The sequence below is a fragment of the Macaca thibetana genome, chromosome 16 (assembly GCF_024542745.1).
Source record: "Macaca thibetana thibetana isolate TM-01 chromosome 16, ASM2454274v1, whole genome shotgun sequence".
NCBI classification, from domain to species: Eukaryota; Metazoa; Chordata; class Mammalia; order Primates; family Cercopithecidae; genus Macaca; species Macaca thibetana.
Window position 1 is genome coordinate 46,665,168 of NC_065593.1, and position 24,839 is coordinate 46,690,006.

Below are 24,839 nucleotides of genomic sequence, written 5' to 3' on the forward strand. Positions count from 1 at the left end.
CCCATAGCACTGTCCTGGAAAAAGCTACCATGGGAGTGACTTATCAGGAGTCCCAGGTGTTGGAAGAGGTAAATAACACCTGATTCAACAGAGTAAGAAAAGAACACAAGTGCTGACTCGGCTTGTGACCATCAATTTTTTCTTTAGTCTCAAGACAATTATTTCCACACCATTGAATGGAGTGTAGATAACACGGGCACCTTAATAGGCTGAGAGCAGAGGCTGTTTAGAGGAGATTTCAAGCACTGTGAGCATAAAATGAACATGAATATTCTGCAATATGCGTCTTACAACTTGTCATTAAGTGGATGGCCTCAGTGATGTGATGCAACAGGCTTTGATTGGAATATTGAGCTCTGAAAAAGGAAATTCTGCATCAATAGTCTCATGATGCGTAATATCACGTATTACTCAATAAAACTTGTCATTGTGTTGAAAGTGCAGATGATAAAAAGTACAGCAGCAGATAGGAACAGCTTGATCCACAAGGCACTTTTCTTTAGGAATTTACAGCCATTCCCTGAAGCTTCTCAACTGTCCTTGGAGGTAGAACATGGTATAGCCTGAAATTACAACTCAGGAAATCAAGTGGATTTGTTTGATTTAGTTTCTAATCCTCCAAACTATGAAGACTTCTTTATCATGTTTTCTATTTCTCCACTTACTTATCTTTTCATTCAACTTCTCATTCAGTTTCTTTTCCCTTTTTCTTTCTCACTAGCCTCATCCCTAGGCCATCACCCCTCCCACACACTCCCCAAGTCGTGTCCGTCTGCCACAACCCCAGCCCTTCTGTAGAGCTTAGCCCTGCTGGCAGCTCTCCAGACTAAAAAGACTGCAGATTCCTGGGATATGATCTTCCTTCTGATTGGTTCTTTGCAGGGTCTTTATTTATAGTGGAAACTTTGTTTTTGCCGCAATGAGTGAAAAGAGGAGTTAATATCTCATGCCTTCCAGATCAGTGTTTCCCCCATGTGGTTTGGAGAACACTGGAAGTATTCTAGAATAGATAGGACAGGGAGGAAATCTCTGGAGGTTGGCAGGGAGAATCTGATAACCTTGATTTGTTAGAGCCTGGTGCCAAGGAAGCCAAGGCCATTCTATTCATCTCTTTAAAGGCAGATTAGCTTCATAAAGAGGAAAACTCTCATCCTTGGCAACCAATGACACCTATATCTTGGTCACTCCTCAAATATATCTTTAATGAGTAAGAAAGATCAAATGAGAGATTATGGATAATTTGTATACGTATTTATTGAGCATCTGACAGGTGCTAGTTTTTGCGGGAAATGCAGGGACAGTAATCACTAAACTTCACGAAGCAACTACCATGCGGCAGGCAGGTGTAAGCAGAACATATATTAGCTCTTTGGATCTTCAAAACAACCTTGAGAATACAGTTACTATTGCCATTTTACAGCGGAGGAAATTGAGGCATATGCAAGATAAGTAACTTGTCCAAGGTCACAGCAAGCAGTGGCAGATTTGAGCACAGGGCTGTCTGACTTTAGGGCCACTACATTCTATACTCTATCACCTCTTTGATGGGGTCAGAACCATGCTTTGGGATAAATACTCTGAAGCTTATGTAAGGGGTGGCATGGGATGGTGGGGAAATTGGATGAGGGAGGCCGGGTTAGAAGCCATTTCAACTTATCACTTCCCAATAAACATGTTGAGAACCAAACCCAAAGAGGTGACATTAAGGATGCAAGGAGGGTAAGGATTCAAAAGCCACTGTGAGGAGGTAAGACTAGTGGCCTTAGTGGCTGTTTAGAATGAGTGAGGAAGGGTCTAAGATGACTTCTATATTTTGAGCTTGAATTATCAGGAAAACAGAAATGCCTTTATAACATTACTTTTTTTTTTGGAGACAGAATCTCACTCTGTCACCCAGGCTAGAATGCAGTGACACGATCTCGGCTCACTGCAACTTCTGCCTTCTGGGTTGCAATGATTCTTGTGACACAGCCTCCTGAATAGCTAGGACTAAAAGCGTGCGCAACCATGCCCAGCTAATTTTTGTATTTTTGTAGAGATGGGGTTTCGCCATGTTGGTCAGGCTGGTCTTGAACTCCTGGCCTCAAGCAATCCACCTGCCTTGGCCTCCCCAAGTGTTGGGATTACAGGTGTGAGTCACCACACCCGGCCTAACTGTTATAATTTATGGAGCATATACTATATACATACATCATCCTACTTAACCCTCACAATAACCCTGTAAGGTGGGGATTATGATCTCCAATTTACAGATGAGGAACTTGAGGTTCATGGAGCTCTGCCCAGAGTCTTTGAATAGGTAGGTGGCAGAGCCAGAAATGGGACCCAGGTCTTTCTGATTTGTAAGCCCATGCCCTGTCCACTGAGCTTTCTTGCTATTGCAATAATTAAGGAGAGAGGAAATAACAATTTGGTGGAACTGCTCAGATATCCAGGTGGGAATGTGGGGCAGAGGTACAAATCAGCAAAGCAATCTATACAAAGGGGAACGTTGTAGTAGCATGAGAATAAAAACACTAGAGATTCAGAGAACAAAGAGAGAAATGAAAGAAGAGGGATGGGAGAAAGGCAAGTAGAAAGCTTTGGCGAATACCTATGACTAGAAGGTGATATGAAGAGAGCCAAAGAAGGAGGCAGGGAAGTCACAGTTAAGATGGACAGGAAGAGGACCAGATAGGGCAATGCCAACCAAACTGGGTGCTTACAGCAACAGCACATGGTCAAGACCATCCAATGATCCAAAAAGAAGGCTGGTGAGGACAAAGGAAAGTGGAGAAGGAGGTCAGTGATGCTCTTGGGAGAGATATCCCTTTGGTGGTGTGAAGACAGGCAGGCAAGGTTAAGAGACGGAGGAGAAAGGACATGATATTTGATGGAGGAAGTTGATGGGGGCAGGGAAGGAGAGGAAAGGTTGAGAGTTGGAGGAGGTAGAGGGGTGGAGGGAAGATCTTGATTTTTAAGGATAGAGAAGACCAAGGATGTTAGCAGGCAGAGGGAAAGATTGAAGATGAAAAAGAATGTGAGACTGAAGATCTCAAATGTGGTGTAAGAGAGTGCGATCACATTCTAGTGGAGGGATGAGAGGAGGCAAGACAAGAGTCAAACTGAAAAGCAATGCAACATGAACTGACGGTGCCATTTTGTGTATGAAAGATAGTGTGGTTTACACAGCAAGAAAATGCTGTGGGAAGGGGAGTCCAGAGATATTTAGGAAGAGAGGCTGGGTACGGTGTTCGGCTGGACACGATGGCTCATGCCTGTAATCCCAGAACTTTGCGAGGCCAAGGTGGACAGATCACCTGAGGTAAGGAGTTCAAGGCCAGCCTGGCCAATGTGGTGACACCTTGTCTGTACTAAAAATAGAAAAATTAGCCTGGCATGGTGGCATGTGCCTATAATCCCAGCTACTAGAGAAGCTGAGGCAGGAGAATCGCTTGATCCCGGGAGGTGAAGGTTGCAGTGAGCCAAGATGGCACCACTGCACTCCAGCCTGGGCAACAAGAGCAAAACTCCACCTCAAAAAAAAAAAAGAATAGATATTTAGAAAGAAAAAAAAATGAAATGGACACTGACACAATTCTGAAGGCAAGGAAAGAACACATCTTGAGGACCTAAAGGTCATTCCAAAGGATATCCACTAGGGCAAAGGTATTTTTACTTGCTTTCTTAGATTGAAATAATCAGCCATTGCTGTTTTTATCTCTGACTCTAGTGCTTCTGTCTGTATTTGAGAATGCTGGTGATTCTGATTAGATTACATCCACTCATCTTAGTGTCAGTATCCTCCAAAGCACATGAGCACATGTGTAGTGCAGGCCAGAGCTTTCTACCAGCTTTTTTTTTTTTTTTTTTGAGATGGAGTCTCGCTGTGTCGCCCAGGCTGGAGTGCAATGGCACGATCTTGGCTCACTGCAAGCTCTGCCTCCCGGGTTTAAGGCATTCTCCCGCCTCAGCCTCCCAAGTAGATGAGACTACAGGTGCCCACCACCACACCCGGCTAATTATTGTATTTTTAGTAGAGATGGGGTTTCACCGTGTTAACAAGGATGGTCTTGATCTCCTGACCTCGTGATCCGCCCACCTTGGCCTCCCAAAGTGCTGGGATTACAGGCATGAGCCACCGCGCCCGGCCTACCAGCTTCTAAATAACTGCCCCTTCTCTCACCTTGAATCCTCCTGCTCCAACTCTGAATTCTAAGACCTGTAGTAAAGTGAGGAAGAAGAAAGGATAAAAAGTAAGGAAGGGGTTTGGGAACTTAAATTTGTTTTACCTTTGAAATAACAGATGAAAGGTAACCAAAGAAACCCAGTTCGACTTTAGAAAATTGCTGTCCTCCTACCTTCAATCTCCTTAATCCCCCAGAAGAAAAGATTACTTCTTCCATCTAGTTTCCAAAGTTATGTCTGCAAATATATAGTCTATAAAATTAGTCTTAACCTCATCTGCTCTCATGCAGATTAGCTACACAGACTGTTTCCGCATCTCACTGAGCGCACAGCTCATCTGGCTACAGCTGATACATTCTGAGTCCTCCCATATCCACTTCAGATCCCCAAGAGAACCAATCAAAAACAGAGAATGTCAGAGTCAGCAACCTCTTTGGTCTTCAGGTCCTCTGCTGGGCTCAGCAGTGCCCAAGGGAGATATCTAATGTGGTCTAAAGGATAGGTAAAGAAGACTAAAAAGGAAAAGGATTGGGGACAATAGAGAAAAAATAATAAGAGGAGTGATAGATAAGATAAAGAAGAAAGAAATGTTACTATTCATTTATTTATTTGAGACAGGGTCTCAGCTTTGTTGCCCAGGCTGGAGTGCAGTGGCACGGCAACCTCGCACTCCTGGGATCAAACAATCCTCCTGCCTAGGCCTCAAGAGTAGCTGGCACTACAGGCTCATGCCACCATACCCAGCTAATTTTTGAAATCTTTGTATTTTTTGTAGAGACAGGGGTCTCACTATGTTGCCCAGGTTGGTCTCCAACTCCCTGTCTGAAGTGATTCCCCTGCCTCGGCCTCCTAAAGTACTGGGAATGAAACATTACTATTTAGATGGAGAAGGGCCAACAGTGATTACTTCACAGAGTGGCTCAGTGATCCCTAGGCTGTAACTATCTATCTTAGGTATTTTTCAGTTCTACAAGAGCTTTGTACCAGATTCTAATGCATAGCTCCTTGTAAGCTGGGGGACCCTGGTCATAGTGCTGGGTCTGTTCCTTATCTTGAATTTGTTCCCTTTGAAGATGCTTTTGAGTTTTTATCCTGTTCCAAGCCTGTGCCTCATTGAGAACCTGCTTATGGAATTGCTTCCTGATGTGATATGAGAAGCTGCTTATTTTGTTGTATGTATTAGGGCAGAGAATCTAGGAGTGTGAGCTGGAAGGGGAGACCATTGGAAGTGTATTTGTGTGAGTGTGTGTATAACAGGACCCTCCTAAGTTGAAGAGTTAGCTAATTGGTAAGAACAAGGCTTCCGGCAAACCGTGGAAACTCTTCATTTTTAGGCCACTGAAGTAATATGCCCAAGTTAGCATCTTATGTCCATCTCCTCTGCCTCCAAGGTGGTATGATGCTTGGTTTCTGGGGCCTTGCAAAACATACAGTGAGCCTGGTTCTTGGCACCGACAGGATGCATCATCTCTCCTTCCACATCCCTTAATGAAGTGTGCAGCTCTTGTCCTCATTAGGCCCCAGCATTGTCAATAAAAGAGTCAATAAACCCGGTTGATGGGGTTGGGACCGAGAGGCTGAGAGGCAGTGGCTGCACATCCACAGGGCAGACGTCAGCTCTGCCACATGTCATGACCCAGCATTCAGGGATCAATAACAAGCTCGGAATAAAGCCTCAGAGCCTGCCCTCTGCAGTTTCCTCTCCAGACCCATTTCAGCCAGGACAGAGCAGTGCCAGCCAGCTCCTGCTTTGCTTGCAGTTGTTCCCACTCCATGCCATTCTGGGTGCCAGATGCTTTTGTTTCTTCCTGATTGGGCCCTCTGGACATCCCATAGATGCCTATTTAGTGAGTGCCCACCTGGCATGAGAACATGTAGACAGCATTCCCAAGCAGCTCAGAGGCCAATACAGGCTCTATTTTCTGTGTCTTCTGTCTGCTGACAGTGCGTGAAGGGTCCCGGTGGACAAGGCGGTGTATTTTCTGCATGTTGTGCTGCTGGACTCCATTCCTGGCTGTTCTGCATCTCTTTAGATCCCCTTATCTTATCTAATTACAAGGAATTCCAGATTAATTTCATGGCCTCTGCTCCAAAGGACCTCTTATCTGTGAGGGCCTTGTATTTTAACCTTGTCATTCTTTTGTTGTTTGTCTTTAAGGGGCGGGTAGCTAAGAAGAGGATGCTAAGATCTTGCTGGAATTGGGTCTGGGGGGAGGGGAAGAAAAGGGAGGCAGACAGACCTGAGATTTGTGTATTCTGTTCCATCCTCCTGCCTGTGTGCAGAGACAGCTGGCTGCTTTCTTCCGTGACAGCCACATAGTACCCAGCCACACAGAACAGGACCCAGGCAGGGACTCGGCTACTGCCAACCTCTCTAGATCTCTTTGATATTTCTGACAGAGCAGTAAAGGATTCGTGACTATCACGTTTTGCCTTGCCTCTCTTCACCTCCTCAAAGACTCTTCGGTGTGGTTTCCATGGCTACCCCCAATCAGATTTGGCTTTCTGCGAAATTGGATTTCAAAGAAGGACAAGGCTTCAAAGGAATTTGTCCATTTAACAGAATGTCATTAGGAGTGAGGCTGACTGCTGAAACAGGGTCCTCAGATGATTAAGGAAGGGCTGCGTTCATGTGTGGAGGCAGATTTCTGTCTGCAATGAGGAACTTTGATGCAACATGACAATACTGTATTGGAATCTGCCAGTCACCCGCTACATACTACCCGACTCTGCACCTCCCTCTACCCCTGTCTCTCCAAAACCCAGAGATTCTTGTAAGGAAGGATGCATGTAGAATACGTACACTGTGAGTTTTTGCTGTTTTCCTTGGTGTAAGTAAGCTATGACAGGCAGTGAAGCCTGCAAAGAAGTGCAGTTACCTGGGTTTTTTGCTCTTTATCAAACAATTCATTAGCTGGTAGCCTATATTAGTATGTGACACCATATCCTTGAACAAGAGGGAGAGGTTATCAAATTTTCTTCTGTTACCAAGAGGGAAAGCAAGGCAAAGTTTAGGTTGACATACAGGGGGACTTTGTTTCCCTTGCTGTATTTTTTTTTGTAACACTTTAGATTTACCAAAAAATAACTGAGATGATAGCACAGACAGTTCCCATGTATCTTTCCTTGCTTTTTAGTATGCACCGTAAGTACTTCAAAATGGTCCTAGAGCAGCTACAATTTTATAGGTGAAGTGGTGAAGTTGGTAAAAATGCCATGGGGGTACCTGGTACTTGATCCCAAGCCTGAAAGAGGTAGTCTGCCCACTGCTATACTTTCTTTTTTTTTTTTTTTGAAACAGAGTCTTGCCCTGTCACCCAGGCTAGAGAGAAATGGCCTGATCTCGGCTCACTGCAACCTCTGCCCCCCGAGTTCAAGTGATTCTCCTGCCTCAGCCTCCCGAGTAGCTGGGATTACAGGTGCGCACCACCATGCCCAGCTAATTTTTGTATTTTTAGTAGAGATGCGGTTTCACCATATTGGTCAGGCTGGCCTCAAACTCCTGACCTCGTGATCTGCCTGCCTCGGCCTCCCAAAGTGCTGGGATTACAGGCATGAGCCACCACGCCCAGCCACCCATTGCTATACTTTCTCAGGGCAGGAAGGAGGATGAGCAGGAGCCAGATACCCCAGAGAGACTCACGCCAGCCTCTGTCCCCTCACCCCAATTTACTGCAGCTTGTAGGTGGGTCATGTGACACTGAAACCAACGCACCACTCCTTTTCAGATGGCAGAATGCACTGTACTCCTTAAAGGATCACACCTCATCCTTGAGGCTGTATCTCTGGATGGGAAACAGTACAAGGAGGCAGGCACTTATACCACTCATCCTTCTCAACGATTTCTTTTTACTGCTCTTGCCCCATCTCCTAGGTTGAGTCCATCATTATTCCCCTTATAGCTGTTGTAAAAACCATTTTACCCACTTTCCTTGTGTCTTTTCTTACCACTCCTAATCTTTTCTACATATTCTGTAGGTTGAGTCTGAGAATAGAAACGCCACTTTTTACTAAGAAGGAAAACAGCAGAGGTGGAGATGTGTGAGGCCACATACTATACCGGAGCTCCGGTTAGGTCATTCCCAATCTAAAAAATTGTCAATGGCTCCCCAGTGCCCACTCAATTAAGTTCAACTTTCCTATTCTGACTTTCAATTCCCTTAACAGTAGAGCTGCAGTTTATCTTGACAACCATAGTCTTCCTACAACATCCAGTAAAAGAGGGCTACTAACTAGTCCTCAAGCTGGTAAGGGCTCTTCCTTCTTTCTTTACTCTGGTCCTTCCACCTGGAAAGTCCTCCTGCCCCTTCAAAGTCTGGTGTGTTTTTCAGAGCCCATCTCAAACACCACATGCACCTTTGAACACTCACAAGCATACTGGCACTTCCTTTTTTTTTTTTTTTTTCTTTTTTAAGAGACAGGGTCTTGCTCTGTTGCCCAGGCTGCAGTACACTAGGGTGATCATAGTTGGCTGTAACCTCAGACTCCTGTGCTCAAGTGATTCTCCTGCCTCAGCCTCCCAAAGTGCTGTGATTACAGGTGTGAGCCACAATGCCTGGCCTCTTCCCTCCTTTTCTTGTATTCAACTCCCTTCTTTTATCAACCGTAGCACTTTATACCTTTTTCATGGCAGTGGACCTATTGTACTTTAAAAAACCTCTTCATTTTGAGAGAATTGTAGATTCACAGAGAGTTTAAGAAATAATAATAATAAGATGAAATAATAATAGAGGAACTCCGTCTATCTTTACCCAGTTTCCCCCAAGGGTAACATCTGGTAATATTACAGTACCATGTTACAACCAGGAGACTGACACCAAGTGTCCCTTGAATGAGACTGTGATTTTGTCCTTCACTTTCCTCCCTTCCGCAGCTCTTGGAGGGAAAGGGCTCTGTTCTCCTCTCCCTCAGCTTTCTCCCTGAGTTACCCCTTACTTTCCTCAGGGCCTTTCCAGCCTGAGGGAGAACAGCACAGTTCGGTTTCCTGTGTCCCTTGCTGCCACGCTGCCGCGATTCTCCCAAATGTTGGTGTCCTTATATTGCTTATTGGGAATTAATCATTTCCTTTCAACGTTGTGGCTTCCCTAAGAGCGAAGTTTTGCCCTCTTTTCTGGGGATGGAGATGTGAACTGGACAGGCAATTGAGAGGTGCTATGCTTGACGGGAATTGGATTCTGCCTCTCGGCACCCTACTTCAGGCACCCCGCGGTCTTTCAAATCTGCCACCGTGAGTTCATCTGTTCGGTGCTTAGGATGGAGTCTTCAAAGCCGTGGGTCCTTTGAGCCTTTTGAAGTCTTCTGTTTTGGTGGGTGCTGGAGGGGCGCACCTTTGGCCTCGCATGGTGCGGTGCTTCTGGCACCCCCAATCCTTCTACCGCGGGGCCCCGGGCGTGAGCGCCACGTGCGCCCACACCCCGCGCCCCTTCCTGGGTCCCCGCCTGTCGCCCGCGCCACTTCCTGAAGCGCCCCGGGACCCACAGCCCCGCCCCGCGGCCGGGCTGGGCGGGCGGCGACCGCGGCTGAGGTACAGGTGCCTCGCGGCGCAGCCGGGTCGCCTTCCAGCCGGTCCGCCTCGCGACCAGGGCCCGCGCCCCCTCCCGCCTCGCACACCGGTCTCTCTCCCGCCCAGCCAAATGCAGGCCGCCGGCCTCCCTGAGGAGATCCGTTGGCTCCTGGAAGGTAACGCCCTGGCGCAAGCCCCCTTAAGTGCTGAGCCGAAGGCAGAAAGGCGACTCCAGGCCTCCCACGGCCAGGCTTTCTTTTCAGCTTCCTCACTCACCTCCTTCTAGAACCTTAAGGCTTCTAGAAGCCTCAGCTCCCCAGAGCCATCTTTCCATCCTCTCAACTCAGGGTCCCTTTCACTCCCTGGAGTCCCACATCTTCCTTTTCCTTGAGGCACCTCCAGGCCTCCACTTCACCTCCCCGGCTTCTAAAGTCCTCAGGCCAGGTTCTTGGTCTCCCATGCCACCTTGCCTGGTCTTCGACCTGTCCCTTTCTCCGAAGAACTGCTCTACATCTGTAGGGTTTCCCGTCCCCCTCCTTCCCCAGACACGACTTCCTCACCTGTCACAGAAGACCCCAAACCTTCCTGCTTAGAGGTCCGCGAGGCTCTCCAGGGGGCTGCGAGGGGCTCATGGGATCCCCATGGGCCAAGGCCAGGTGGTTGACGTGAGTTTTTGACAGTGCGAAAACCCCAGCCCTCCCTTTATCACCCTGCGGATGTCTAGGGGGTCTCACCCACCCCAAGGCAGGCTCATTCTCAGTATGGGATTTCCTCCTTTTCTAGAAGTGCCCCCATTGTGGTGTGTTCACCTTCCGACTGCAGTGTCTAAGCGATGGTTTAAAGAGTTCCGGCCATCCCCATCAACACTCAGCACACACTGCCGACACTCCAGAGAGATGTCTCAGAGACGTTGCTAAAGGGCAGTTTCATCTGCTGGGTTTCATGGTGAAAGTCACTTTTACTTGCTTTCCTGTAACTAACCTTCCAGAGAGGACAGAGGCCTGGAATCTGCAGTTGCATAAGGGTTCCAGGAGAAAACTATTCAGAATTAAGCCTTTTGGCATCTAAGTTGACGTATTTGACACATATTTAACAGATGGCCTGCTTTGGGCAGGTCACACTTTTGGCAAGCAGTATTTTTTTTTTCAGTTTCTCTCAATTTAATTGGTTTTATATCTCCATTACCTTGTTATCTCGGTATAAATGCCTCCTAATCAAATATTTGGCAAGTCCTTTTGGTCTCTGTTGGTAGCACTGTTTCCATTCTGGATTGCTTCTATGTAAAAGCTGTCAACTAGATATTTCTTTTGAGGTGAGGTTTCCAAAATCCATTTTACTTATGATCAGAATAAATCTAAATTTTGGGGGTGGAAAACTATTTGCAGGGTAAAGGAGCATTATCTAAGTGTCTAAGAAGAAGCAATCCAGCCTTTCCCTCTGTTGTTGGTTTAATATTAGGCTTGTGAAGGAAGGCTGTAATTGTCTTTGGTTTCTAGGAGAGAAGGAACTGTGGCGAAAAGTTTAACTCTGCCCTTGCATTGAAAGATATAAAGTGGTTCTTTTTATTGGTATCTGTCATTTGATGAGAGGAAACCTATTTTATAAGCTTGTTAAACTATACTTCAGTTTTGTGTCTAGCCTTGGTAGAAAATTCCTTTTTATTTTCAGAGGCTTGCAATGAAATCCATTCCTTCAGCATTTTTGATGTGCAGTTCTTTATTGTTCAAAACTGACACTTTGGTAAACAACTCATTTCTGCACCTGCCACCTTCCTTTAGCTTAGATTATTTTCTTGTTAGCTGACTGTTTTTAATTGAAGTCTTCAGATCTCCTTCTAAAGCAGAACCTTTGTTTGCTGACAAGTAGAGCAGGGTATGAATGGAGATTAATTGCATGTCACATACTTCTGTATCAAGCTTGCTGTGTCTTAACAATCTCTGTTGGTGCTCAGGTCTTTAAAATATATGGAGGAGTCTGAAACCAAATTATAAGGAGCTTCGTTGGTTAATGTATTTCTTTAAGGCTTTTTTTTTTTTTAGTTTGCAATTAGAACTTGAACTGAAGTAGAAAAAAAAATGTAGTGTGATTCATCCAGTGATTCTAATGAAAAATGTTTGAAGAATATGTTTTTGAAAGGTTCCTGTAATAATAATAGCAACATATTGGTTACAAGTTTTATTTCTTATGGAACATAGTCCCTGGTGTAGACCGGGAGCATTATTCATTGTGTTACAAATAATCTGTCGATATTAGAAGCCCACAATGGCCATCAATTTGTTGTTTGTTGCTATTTGTCTCCCCCACCACACACTTTTTAAGGGTAACTGTTGACAATTAGAAAAAATGGAGGTCCTGATCTCTATATAGTCACTCTGTGGGAGGGAGTCACAGGATGTGAGGGCTGCAACTCTAGTGCTGCCACATGGCTGTGGGGGTGGAATTTCCATAATGAATTACTACTTTCATAAACCAAGGCATAAGCATTGGCACAGTGATTTAACACTGGACATCACAGCTATAACTTAAGCATTTATTTGTTTATAACTACACAAGCATAAATGACAGAGGGGCATTTTTTGACATAATGTGTGTGCTTTTAAGAATAAAATATGTAAAGCATTGTGAATGGTTGATAACAAAATTTTACATAATGAAGAAGAGAACAGAAATTCTCAAGGCCTAAAATTAATTTTGTTTAAATATAAAATTTGAAACATTTGGAAATGTTTCATTTGACCTAGAAACCTCACTTCTAAAAATCTGTGACTGAAGTTAAAGGACATGTAGTAGTATATGCATGAAGATCTATCCTAAATGTTAATGAGTTGGGAGACTCAGGGTGATGGTTGAATGAATTATGGGACATTTGTCTTATGGAATACATCACAACCCCTAAAAAGGTATTCTGTGGATCTATATATAGGCTTGGAAAGTGTCCATGGCATATTTTTAAGACTAGAAGGCAAAATGCATGATAGTACATGTAATATCCCATTTTTGCTTGAAAACCGAAAGACAAAACCAGAAAAGCCACATATGCTATAAATGTTTGTGTAAGCCTAGGAAGAAGTGAAAAAGAATATATACCAGACTGGTAACATTGGCTTCCTTGGGAGAAGAGTGAGAGTTTGGACAAGGGGAGGTTATTAATTTTTATTTCATACATCTTTGGGTTGTTTGAATTGTGACAATGACCGTGTATTACTTTTGTAAATAGGAAAAAATAAGTAGTAAGGATATTTAAAAGAAAAAGGAACAAAAGACAAATAGAAACTCAGAGAGGTCAAAGTGCTAACGGACCATTAACTATGCTTATGGTCATGTTTTTCTCTTTTTAGCTCTGAGGGGTATGGAAGGTGGAGAAATTAAAAACAAAAAATGTTATCTTGGATTTTTGGCAAATATCAAAACAGTGTGAGGCTTCTAGAGTAACTCAGGAAATAGCTTCTTTAGATAGACTCTGTCAGGCTCTCATATAGAAATAGTAACTAGTACCCTATCAACAAATAAGTACTTCATAGATAAGTAAAATGAAGGGTGCTTTCTGCTTTATTGAAAGAGGAGGAAATATTCAGGTCTGTTTTCAAATAATAGAGCTTCAGATGTAGAAGTTATCTTTTTGTTTTTGTTTTGTGATAACCACGCTGAAAACAAAAACAATGAAGTGCTGGCAGTTTGCATAATCTTTGCTCCACAGATATAAACATAATCAGTCTCTTCTTCCTGGTCTTTCTAGCCCCGCTTTTGAAGTCAGAAGCAAAAGAGATGAGTATGAAGGAGGTGGAATAGACATTTCTTTGGTTTGTAGTTTGTCCTGTGTGATGGAATGGGGGCTACTGATATTACCCTGGTAGCTGATAGGTCCCAACTGCCTATATGGCACTAAATCCTGCCCAGAATGTGAATTTAAGCCAAAATAACATCAACAACCTGGCTGCATGTAGTAGCAATTGCTGCGTTAATGTTGATTCTGATACGCCTATGGTTATTTATTTTTAAACTTCCTTGTAAAGAAGCAGTCATTAATCATTTCCTTCCAGATTGTTCTCCAGACCTGTATTGGTCAATGCAGCCAACCATAAAATCTGTTTCAGTATAGTAAAATTCCAACTATGGGGAACTCGCAGAAATGAGTTGCTCTGGATAGCTGAGGAGATTCTCTTTAAGCACTCTTACCTTTTTATTATAAACATTTGTGATGAAGTTTTTCCTCAAATGCATTAGGAACTTTTCTTCTTTAGCCAACCAGTCTACGGCTATCTTCAAATGAACCTCTTTAGAGCACTCTTTAACTCAAAGTTGTTATAGTGAATATCTATTATCATACTTTATGGAAATGTATTGTTTAGGATGTTTGGCCATAGTTGCCCCTGAACTGCTTTGTAGGTGTCTGAGTCTGCTTTATATATTTTTTTTCATTATTTTTTTCCTGCTGTTAGGCCAAGGCCTATCACTTTGCACCCCTGTCTGTATGTCTACATTCCCAGTGCTTCTGGAACATTAGATAACCACGTTAGTTGGAATTGAGATATATGTAAAAGAAGTTACAAAGGGCTTTCTTGATGAACAAAGTACCCACACCTTTAAATGTGGGATTTGTAAGATGTATTTTGGCCGCTCAGAATCTTTTTGCTTAATTTTTGAAACTGGATTGTCTTCCAGATAGCTGAGGCTACGGCTCAGTTGAATTCTGAAAAGCGAGATATGACTATAGTTCTATTCCTTTTTTATATTAAAATTTTCTGATTACAGAAGTAATAATGCTCATTATAGAAAATATAGAAAACACGCAATAGGATACAGTTACTCAGAATCAATAATTGTTAAATTTCCATGTATTTTTCTCAGTGTTTATTATATGGATATACTTTAAAAGTTGGGACATATTTGTGCACAGGTTTGTATACTGATTTTTTGTACTTACAATTTTTCACTTGTTATTGTCTCCTGAGGGTTTTCTTTACTTTTTGAGACGGAGTCACACTCTGTTGCTCAGGCTGGAGTTCAGTGGCGCAATCTCGGTTCACCACAACCTCCAACTCCCGGGTTCGAGTGATTCTCCTGCCTCAGCCTCCCGAGTAGCTGGAACTACAGGTGCGCACCACCGTGACCGGCGAATTTTTATATTTTTAGTAGAGACGGGTTTCACTATGTTGGCCAGGATGGTCTTGATCTCTTGACCTCGTGATCTGCCCACCTCGGCCTCCCAAAGTGCTGGGATTACAGGCATGAGTCACCGTGCCTGGCCTTTCCTGAGGGTTTTCTTAGATCACTGCTGTGCTCTGGATGTTTGTGACTTGCCAAAATTTTTATGTTGAAATCTAACTACAAATGTGATGGTATTAGCCTTTGGGAGGTGATTAATGCCCTTATAAAAGAGGTCCCAGAGAACTGCCTTACTCCTTCCACTATGTGAGGACACAGTTAGAAGGTGCTATCTATGAACCAAAAAGCAGGCCCTCAGCAGACACTGAATCCACCAGTGATCTGGACTTTCCAGTTTCCCACTGTTAGAAATAAATTTCTGTTGTTTATAAGCTACCTAGTTTGTAGTATTTTGTTATAGCAGCCCAAATGGAATAAGACAATCATTAAGTGGATTTTTTTTTCCTTCAAGTTATATATCCTATTTTTATTCCACAAATAGTTTTACCCTAATATCTTAAAATAAAAATCGGGCCAGGCATGGTGGCTCATGCCTATAATCCCAACCCTTTGAGAGGCCGAGGTGGAAGGATCACTTGAGCCCAGAAGGTTGAGGCTGCAGTGAGATAAGACTGCACCACTGTAGTCCAGCCTGGGTAATGTAGTGAGATCCTATCTCAAAAAAAGAACAAACAAGAATGTTTTCCCTGCTTAACTTGTTCATTTCTTACTTTTGGTACCATGAATTTTTCATCCTCGAACTCTATTTTATCTCTTAGATATTAAGACTGTGCTGTTGACCATAAAAGCCACTAGCCACATGTGGCTATTTTAATTTAAATTATTAACTAAAATTAAATACAACACAAAAAGTTAGTTCCTCAGTTGTGCTAGTGACATTTCAGCTGCTTAGTAGTCACAGCAGCTACTGTAGCGGACAGTGTGTAAAGTCCTGGTAGTTGATGATCTAGAATACAGTGCTGAGTGAATTTCTCAGGAAGGGTACTTTGATGATAGGTTTGCTGAGCCTCTGTATGTCCGAGAATGTGTCTCCCTTATTTCATATAAACTCAGCTGTGGGCATGAAGTTCTGGGGTCACACTTTTCCCCTTTCTTCAACCTCCCCCCAACTCAGCCTGTAAAAGTTGTGCCATTATCTTTTGGCCTTCAGTTTTGTGAAGGAGAGGTCTGATGCCAGCCTGGTATATTTCATTTATAATCTACTCCTCCCAGCTGGGGGTGTATAGAATATTTTTCTTTGCTCTCAAAAATGTCACTAGTTAGTATCAAGGTCTTACTTTTTAATACTTTTTTTGTTGTTGTTCAGTAGCATGCCAGGAAGGCCTTTTAATAATTTTGCCTGGTATGTAGTGAACCCTCTTGATCTGTGGACTCAGGTCTCCCTTTGAGTTGGGAAAGTTTTCTTCTATTATGCTTCTGCTCCATCTGTTTTATTCTGTCATACTTGGCTTTATAGCATACATATATTGGATTCCTGATATGCTCTCTCTGTTTCATCTTTTTTACTGTCTCATCTGTCATTGCTTTCATTATGGTTTTAAATTCAACATTTATTTATTTTTTAAAAAGTTGCCATGTATTCTTTCCTCATTATTCATTGTCTCATTTTCATTACATCTATAAAGTGCTGATTTGTACATTTAATGACTTTTTGGATGTTGCTGAGAATTAGAAATTTTCTAAACATTTTTGTTCTTTAATAATAAATCTGCTTCAGAAGTAGGCATTTTCTTTAGTTCTTCAGGTGATCTTTTCTTTTGGAACATTAATGTTTTCTCATAGGTCCTGTATATTTTCTCTGTGTGCAATTTGCCTAGATTCAAATTCTAACTCTTCTACTTTCTAACTACCATTTACTCACTAAATAGACCATGGGTCTCAGTTTCTTGATCTGTAACGTTGAAATAATAATGGCACCTATCTGTAGTATTGAGATAATAGTGGTACCTATCTTACAGAATTTATATGAAGAATAAAGGAATGAATATTTGAAAAGAATTTAGAACAGTATCTGGTATGTACTAAACACCATATAAATGTCTGATAAATAAAATTAAATTTTTTTTCACTTGAGCTATCCAGTTGACCTCTTTTGTTTGTTTGTTTTGGCAACTGCCTTTCCACAGGGAAACTCCCAGGCATGGTCTTTTGCTTATATTGGTAGCCCATCCCTGTTTTTATCCTTTTTCTCCATTACAGGAGGCTTTTTTTTTTTGAGATGGAGTCTCACTCTGTTGCTAGGCTGGAGTGCAGTGGTGCGATCTCGGCTCACTGCAACCTCTGCCTCCTGGGTTCAAGCGATTCTCCTGCCTCACCCTCCCGAGTAGCTGGACTAAAGGTGCACATCACCAAGCCCAGCTAATTTTTGTATTTTCAGTAGAGACGGGGTTTCACCTTGTTGGCCAGGATGGTTTTGATCTCTTGACCTCGTGATCTGCCTGCCTCAGCCTCCCAAAGTGCTGGGATTACAGGTGTGAGCCACCACATCCAGCCCGGCTTTTAGGGATTCTTTCAAAATCTCCATTTCTTTCCTTCAGAGTCTAGTGATCATTTTGATGAGAAACTTTATGGAGGAAGGAGAGAGAAAATTAGCTTCATTGCTTTTGTTCTCTGAATTTTCTATATTCTTATAGATTCCCAGGCATATAATTTTTCTACCCTGATGTTTCAGTTGAAATTTTGTTTTGTCACAAAGGGATTCTCTGAGGTGGCACCTGAAGCTTTACCTAGTCTGTTTGTATATGACTGAGCATATCGGGAAAGATATGTGTTCCTTACCTTGTTATAGAACACCCTGTTTTGTGGCTGGGCATGGTGGCTTGTACCTGTAATCCCAGCACTTTGGGAGGCCAAGGTGGGTAGATCACCTGAGGTTAGGAGTTCGAGACCAGCCTGGCCAACATGGTGAAGCCCCATCTCTACTAAAAATACGAAAAATTATCCAGGTGTGGTGGCAGGCGCCTGTAATCCCAGCTACTCAGGAGGCTGAGGCAGGAGAATCACTTGAACCTGGGAGGCAGAGGTTGCAGTGAGCCTCCCGCCTCATGCCATTGCACTCCAGCCTGGGTAACAGAGCAAAATTTGTCTCAAAAAAAAAAAAAAAAAAAAAAATTCTATTTTGTGTGTCTAGAACTAGTATTCTTGCATTAATTCCCAGTTTTTTTTAAAAAAAGATCTATTCTCCTTCTCCCTTTTGTTTGCTAAAATTTTTAAAAATGTGGTAGAGATATTCAAACTTCATTCTGATTATCATCTAGTGTTAGATGGGCTGCCTAGCTCTTTTGAACTAGGTAAGAGCTGCTCCCCATGGAAGTTCACAGCTCCCCTCAGGATCAGGGTGATTCTCAAAGAACATGCATTGTCAAGGTCAGCTTTCCCTCCAGGCTCCCCTGCTGCTGTGCATGCTGTCTCTCCTGGGTTGTGTAGGCCCAAGCCAGTGGTTGCCAAGAGGGGTGATTTTGACCCTGGGGGCTTTTGGCAACATTTGGAGACATTTTGGTTGTCACAGCTTGGGAGGGTGCTCCTGGCATCTAGTGGGTAGGAGCTAAGGATGCTGCTAAACTTCCTACAACACACAGGACAGTCCCTCCACAATAAAGAATCATCCAGCCCAAATTGTCAATAGTGCTGAGGTTGAGAAGCCCTGGCTTAGATGTATTTTCCTTCTCAATTTCCACAAAAGCCTATTCACATGAAGTCCCTATGAGTATAGAAAACATCACTGGAGAATCAGGGGGTGCCAGGAGCAGGAGGAGGGGTTTACATTGCAGTCATGTAAATGATTTGAGCGTTAGGCATTCCTATTCCTAAATACCCTTCTGCCACCCCAGTTATCAGGGTATATCCTCTATTCTTTCACTTGATTTAGTTCCCAGCCTTATGCCTTCTCATTGTCACTTTCTTTCTTTATCCTATCTGAAGTAAAAAATATATATATTTTTTCCCTGCCACATGAAAAGGCAGTTTAACTATCTGTATAGTTGTTTAGGTTCCCACCAATAGCCACACACAGCAAAACAAGTTATTTTCCCAAACAATGACAGTTCTTTCCCTAGGAGGAACTGTAGTACCAGTTATTAAGATAATATTTTTACCTAATTTCATAAGTATAATACTTAAACAGTTTTTAATCATTTTAAATATAGGAAAAATAAGGTATCAAGTTTTACCACCATCTGAGAATCTTAACATATTGACATAACTATCATAGATCTAATTTTTTCATGTTATAAGCCATTACACCCTACAGAAATCCTATAATTTCTGCTACATTTATTCATATTTATTTCCCCTGTGTTTCTGAGTTCATTGCTTGCTTTTCCAGATTGTCAGTGCTGCATTATAGGTTAGGTGATTATACCAGATGGATTTTCAGGTTTGGAGTCTTTGAGTTCCACTGCTTAATTTTACTATCCAGCATTTACATGGAAGATAGGACAGTCTGAGCTCAGAAATAGAGTGGTCTTACCATCCAGATAGCAAGTCTTCCTCAAGGCTTTTGGCTGTAATAAAATCATTTGTGAATTATTTAAATTCTCATTTACGGTCTCCTCCTAACATTGTTGACATTCTAATATGAGTATGTTATGGGAAAATAAAGTTTTTATTCAAATAAGAGAAGCTTTACTAAAATATATCCAATGGCACATATTTGTACTTAGTTTAACCAATATTGTAGTAGCTGGAATTAATTAAGGTACTATATATTATAAATCTAGTATGAGAAATATGCTGGAGTGCATAGGTAGCTACAGAAAACATCTATTCACTGCATTTTAATAAACCTTCTTAAATTACACTTCTTTAAAAATAACTTTTCTGGCCAGGCATGGTGGCTCACTCCTGCAATCCCAGCACTTTGGGAGGCTAAGCCGGGTGGATCACCCGAGGTGAGGAGTTCGAGACCAGCCTGGCCAACATGGTGAAACCTCATTTGTACTAAAAATAGAAAAATTAGCTGGGTGTGGTGGTGCATGCCTGTAATCACAGCTACTCTGGAGGCTGACGCATGAGAATTGCTTGAACCCGGGAGCTGGAGGTTGCACTGAGCCAAGATAGTACCACTGCACTCCAGCCTGGGTGGCAGAGCAAAACACTGTTTTGGGAAAAAAAAAAAAAAGCCCCCCAAATTCTTTTCTTTCTCATAACTTTTTGTATGAGCCCTTTTATCCATTCACCCATCTATTAGGTTGGTGCAAAAATTGAGGATTTTGCCATTATTTTTAAATTGCAAAATCTGCAATTACTTTTGCAATAACCTAATGTTTCTTTCTCCCTCTCTCCCTCCCTCTCTCTTCTTTTCTTCCTCTCTTCCTCCCTCCCTTCCTTCCATTTTTCTCCCTTTCTTCTTAGTACTTTAGGTATGACTTATATACCACTTAACTTAAGTGTTAAAACTGGTTGACTTAAACATATATATATATATACCTATGAGACCACTCCCCAGATGAAGATACCTTATCAATATACACCCACACCACCCTCCATCTCCCTAGAAAGTTTCCTTTCCAGTCAGTATTCCCTCCCAGAGCTAATCACTGTTCTGACTTCTATCATAATGCAATCAGTATGTACTTTTTTGTATCTGTTGTCCACATAATATTTTTGAAATATATCCATGTTATTGTGTGTATTGGTTTGTTCCTTTTTGCTAAATAGTATTCCATTGTGTGACTATTCCACAATTTGTTTATCCATTCTTATGCTGATAGACAATGAGTTGTTTTCAGTGTTTGACTATCATGAATACAGCTGCTATGAGCATTCTTGTATAACTTGTGAACATAAGCACTCATTTATCTTGGATAAATATATCTAGGAGTGGGAATTACTAGGTCATAGGGTAGTTGTATGTTAAACTCCAAATACTTTTCTCAGGTGATTATACCCATTTTCCATTCCCACCAGCAGTATATGGGAGTTCCTCTTGCTCCATATCCTTACCAACACTTGGTATTGCAGTCTTTTTATTTTTAGACATTCTGGTTGATGTCATGGTCCATGTATATTTTAAATTATGAAAATAACTGATATATATATTTTTTTGTAGAATATTTGCACAACATAGAAGTATATAGAATATTTGGCAGAGTGGTTGTTTGTTTTTTGGTTTTTTTTTAGAGACAAGGTCTCACTCTGTTGTCCAGGCTGGAGCACAGTGGCACGATTACGGCTCACTGGAGCCTTAATCGTCCAGGCTCAAGTGATTCTCCCACCTCAGCCTCATGAATAGTTGGGACAATAGGCATATGCCACCATGCCCAGCCAATTATTTTTATTTTTAGTAGAGACGAGAGTCTTGCTGTGTTGCCCAGGCTGGTCTTAAACTCCTGAGCTCAAGCAATCCTTTCTCTCCCAAAATGCTGGGATTACAGGTGTGAGCCACTGCACCCACCCTGGGTTTTTTTTTTTTTTTTAATTTTTTTTTTTTTTTTTTTTACCAATCTATCCATCTATCTATGTGTATATATATTTAAACGGCTACACAGTATTTAACAGTTTATTTAGCAATTGTCCTATTGATGGATGTTTAAGGTTATTTCCAAATATTTTATATATCCACAGTGCTGTAGAAAACATCTTTATCTGTGCATCTTAGTGTACATATGCAGACTTTTTTTTTTTTTTGAGGCAAAGCCTCGCTTTGTCACCCAGGCTGTAGTGGAATGGCACAATCTCGGCTCACTGCAACCTCCGCCTCCTGGGTTCAAGTGATTCTCATGCCTCGACCTCCTGAGTAGCTGGAATTACAGGCGCGCACCACCACTCCTGGCTAATTTTTGTATTTTTAGTAGAGACAGGGTTTCATCATGTTGCCCAGGCTGGTCTTGAACTCCTGACCTCAGGTAATCCTCCTGCCTTGGCTTCCCAAAGTGCTGGGATTACAGGCGTGAGCTACTGCGCTCGGCCATATGAAGATGTTTCTATAGAATATATTCTTAGACTCTCAAATAAAGATTGCAAAAGTGTTAATCCTGGATTTCTAGGCTGGCTGCTAGTTAAAACTTGATCTAAAGTACTCTAATTGTTTTAGTTTCCGGTTTTTGTTTTCTCTGTGTTGTGAGTATATAGATATTTTCATTTTTCCTCCACAGGAAGTAGAAGGAAAATTAAAAATATAAACACTACACATTTCTTAGGTCATGGGGCAAACACTGTTAGCAGGTGGAACCTAGCCACAACCAGAACATGCCGACGACTTTTCTATTGTAATGCTAACAACTTCCTGCAAACAAAACAAAGCTGGTAGGTATTAGGTGTGGTTTTAGCTTGCCAACATGTTTTCCTTCATGGCAAAAGGTAAAAAGTATAAGCCTTAATGATGACGTTTTTCAGGTCAAAAGTTTTAGGTAAGTTTAAAACATGTTCTAGACAAATTGAAAGTCATTTTTCCCCACTATGGTACTTTTATGTAATTGATGTGAAAATAGACAAGGCAAGGTTTCCATGAAGGTTTCAGTTAATAGGACAGGAAAATTAAACACTGAAGTCTTAGAGGTTTGATTTTAGTGATATATTTAAGAGTGACTGCAGAAATCCTAATGGTCTGGTAACTTCAGTGTACCTGTGACAAGGAATTGGGAATTATTATTTTTGTTTCTATCAGCAGCTGTCAATGAGACTTTATCCAAGTGGGATTACCGACTAGGTTGCTTTCTTCCATAAAATAGCAATATGTAACTTAAAGAGATACTTGTGACATTTAATTAAATGTATAGAATACTCAGATACCCTAGAATAAAATATGGTTTTCTACTGTTTCCAAGGTGGAGATTGTTTTGGGGTGGCAGGCGTGGTTGGCTTGACATGACAAGGTGGTTAGGCATAGCCCATTATTTTTGGAAAGATTGTCTTACTGTTAGTAGTTCACTCATGGAAGTCCTAGGGATGACACAAACAGATTTTTACTCCCTGCCCACCACCACCAGTACAAGGAGAGCCCTGGATGGGCCCCTGGGAGTCCCTCCTTCCCTTGTTCTCCTTTCCTCTTTTCCTCCACAAACCCAACAAACCTTTTCTATCTCTCTACCCTTTTCCACCCAGGGTCCCATCTCCATCCCAGAGGGTGATGTCTGGTCTTTTAAGTTTTAACTGTTTCAGAGTATTCAGAGTGAAGCATCTGCAAGATAAAGGAAACATTTTCCTTATAACTAGAAAAAAATACAAGTATCATTGAAAATGTAAGAGAAGATGAGGCTGAAATAGCATCCTGCTCCTAGAATTTTTAAAAAGTCAATACATAGATTATTTTCCAATGTTCACTTAGATGTTTTCTTATAGAAGCAATGTTTTTGTGGGAAAAAGGACCGTGTTTTTAGGCTGATTTGCAGGCCAACCTATTTTTTAAAAACTGCTTTTCAAGTATTATACCTAGAGAAGAGGAGTATAGACAATATTTTGATGGGGGCCTACCTTCCAACTTGGGCTTCTGAAAACTCCTTCTCTGCTGAATATCTCCCTCTTCTACTTGCTTCCTCTTTGTTAATTGGGGGAGTGCACTCTTCATCCCCCTCCTCTCCAACTAACTCCAATCTCTGATGGTGGTAATTGTGACTGAAGAATGACTCCAATGAGCAGGGCTGGGCAGGAGTGAGGAGCTGATGGGAGCCAGGTTGGGGTTCTGAGGATTAGGGAAGAGACCATCTAAGGGAACAGAATGAGGGCAGGAATGGGGCCCTACCTAGGGAGGAGGTGAGAACCGGTGGAAGGACCCAAAGGGAAGGAAGAATAGAATTTCTTCTGTGTCTCTCTCTTCTTTCCCTCTCCTGCACTCCCATCTCCAGCTCTATCTTTCTGTTGAGAGTGTGACTGCCAACCAACAGGCTTAGAGGGCTATGAAAAGAGGAGAAGGGTTAGGGGATGGGATGAGGGATGATGGCAGAAGTATGCAGGGGGTTGATGAAGTAAAACGAGAATAAAATCACCAACAAAGGGAGAGAATGGACATTTCTGTGATTATGCCCAGTGAGGACAAGCATTCACATTTGAAGAGTATTTGCCAGTACTTGAGACTTTTTTTTTTTTTTTTTTTTTTTGCCAAAGGGTGGTGCTAACCGTTTTCCCCATAGACAAAAACCTCAAATATTTTCTTGAGTGTAATGCTAGAATAGGCGGAAATTTATGCCATTTTTCTTTTTGGAAATGTGAGTTCTGCTTTAGTAGTTCAAATACTTTTACAAGATTTCCCCTCTAGGAACACTTCGATTGGTATTTGGTTGGTGGAGTTGTTTTCAACAGCATTTGGCCATTCATCCTGCCTCCAAATAAAAGGTTGATTGAAGTGAACTTTTGAGTTTTAGAAACATATATCAACAAAAACCCTTGCAATTGTTAGGGAACCCAGACAAGTACTTTTTGCTTTTAGTGTACTAGGAGCATTACTTAGAAAACAGGAGGCAACCTTAATCTTTTAGTAGTTTGAAAAATATGACCCATAAGATGTCATTCTCCTCTAAATAAACAAAAGAGCAGCTTTGTGAATGTACAAGATCAGAGAATTTGGGAGAATGTAAGAAACTTTCACCAGTCTACAAAACCTAGTGCTCTTGGGTGCATCCTGCCAAGTCGGAATCTTTTCAGCTGGCCTTCAAATTCTACAGCGGTTTTTTGCTGGGGTGTGATAATCATATCATGCATCTAGTGTTGCAAATACACTGTCTTCCCTTGTCCTTCAGTCATCTTTTCCTGTTTGCTTTCCCTGCCCTGATGTGCTGGCATAGATATCTACAAGCTACCTAGAAGCTGAGAGAGTTTTCGTTTTAGGGCAGCTATGAATTATAACAAAGATGGATTGTTGTCAGAGCTGTGTTTACCTTTTAAATATGCGACTTCAAATGATTTTATATTACTTTTAGTACAAAATACCGTATATTGCTACAAGCTTGCCCTCCATATTAATCTTTCACCACCCTCCACCTGACCTCTGTGTTCTGCCCTTCAATTTGAAATTTTTTGTCTCTCCACCTAAACTGTGATCTCTCACCTCTGGACCTCTGCACACGAT

General features: G+C 42.1%; 1 protein-coding gene across 6 annotated transcripts in view; it reads left to right on the top strand.

The window, feature by feature from the left end:
* The window catches only part of SKAP1 (src kinase associated phosphoprotein 1), a 330,610-nt gene that overhangs the window by 17,740 nt on the left and 288,031 nt on the right, over window positions 1-24,839 (top strand). For 4 of the 6 annotated variants that reach the window (XM_050762809.1, XM_050762802.1, XM_050762804.1 and 1 more), the window contains exon 1: window positions 9,673-9,846. The exons of 1 other annotated variant lie outside the window; for it this stretch is intronic. In XM_050762809.1, coding sequence (XP_050618766.1) covers window positions 9,801-9,846 — 46 coding nt within the window. In that variant the 5' untranslated portion in view covers window positions 9,673-9,800. Of the gene's footprint in view, window positions 1-9,672; window positions 9,847-24,839 lie in introns of those variants that run through there. One more of the 6 variants, XM_050762810.1, reaches the window with a different exon arrangement.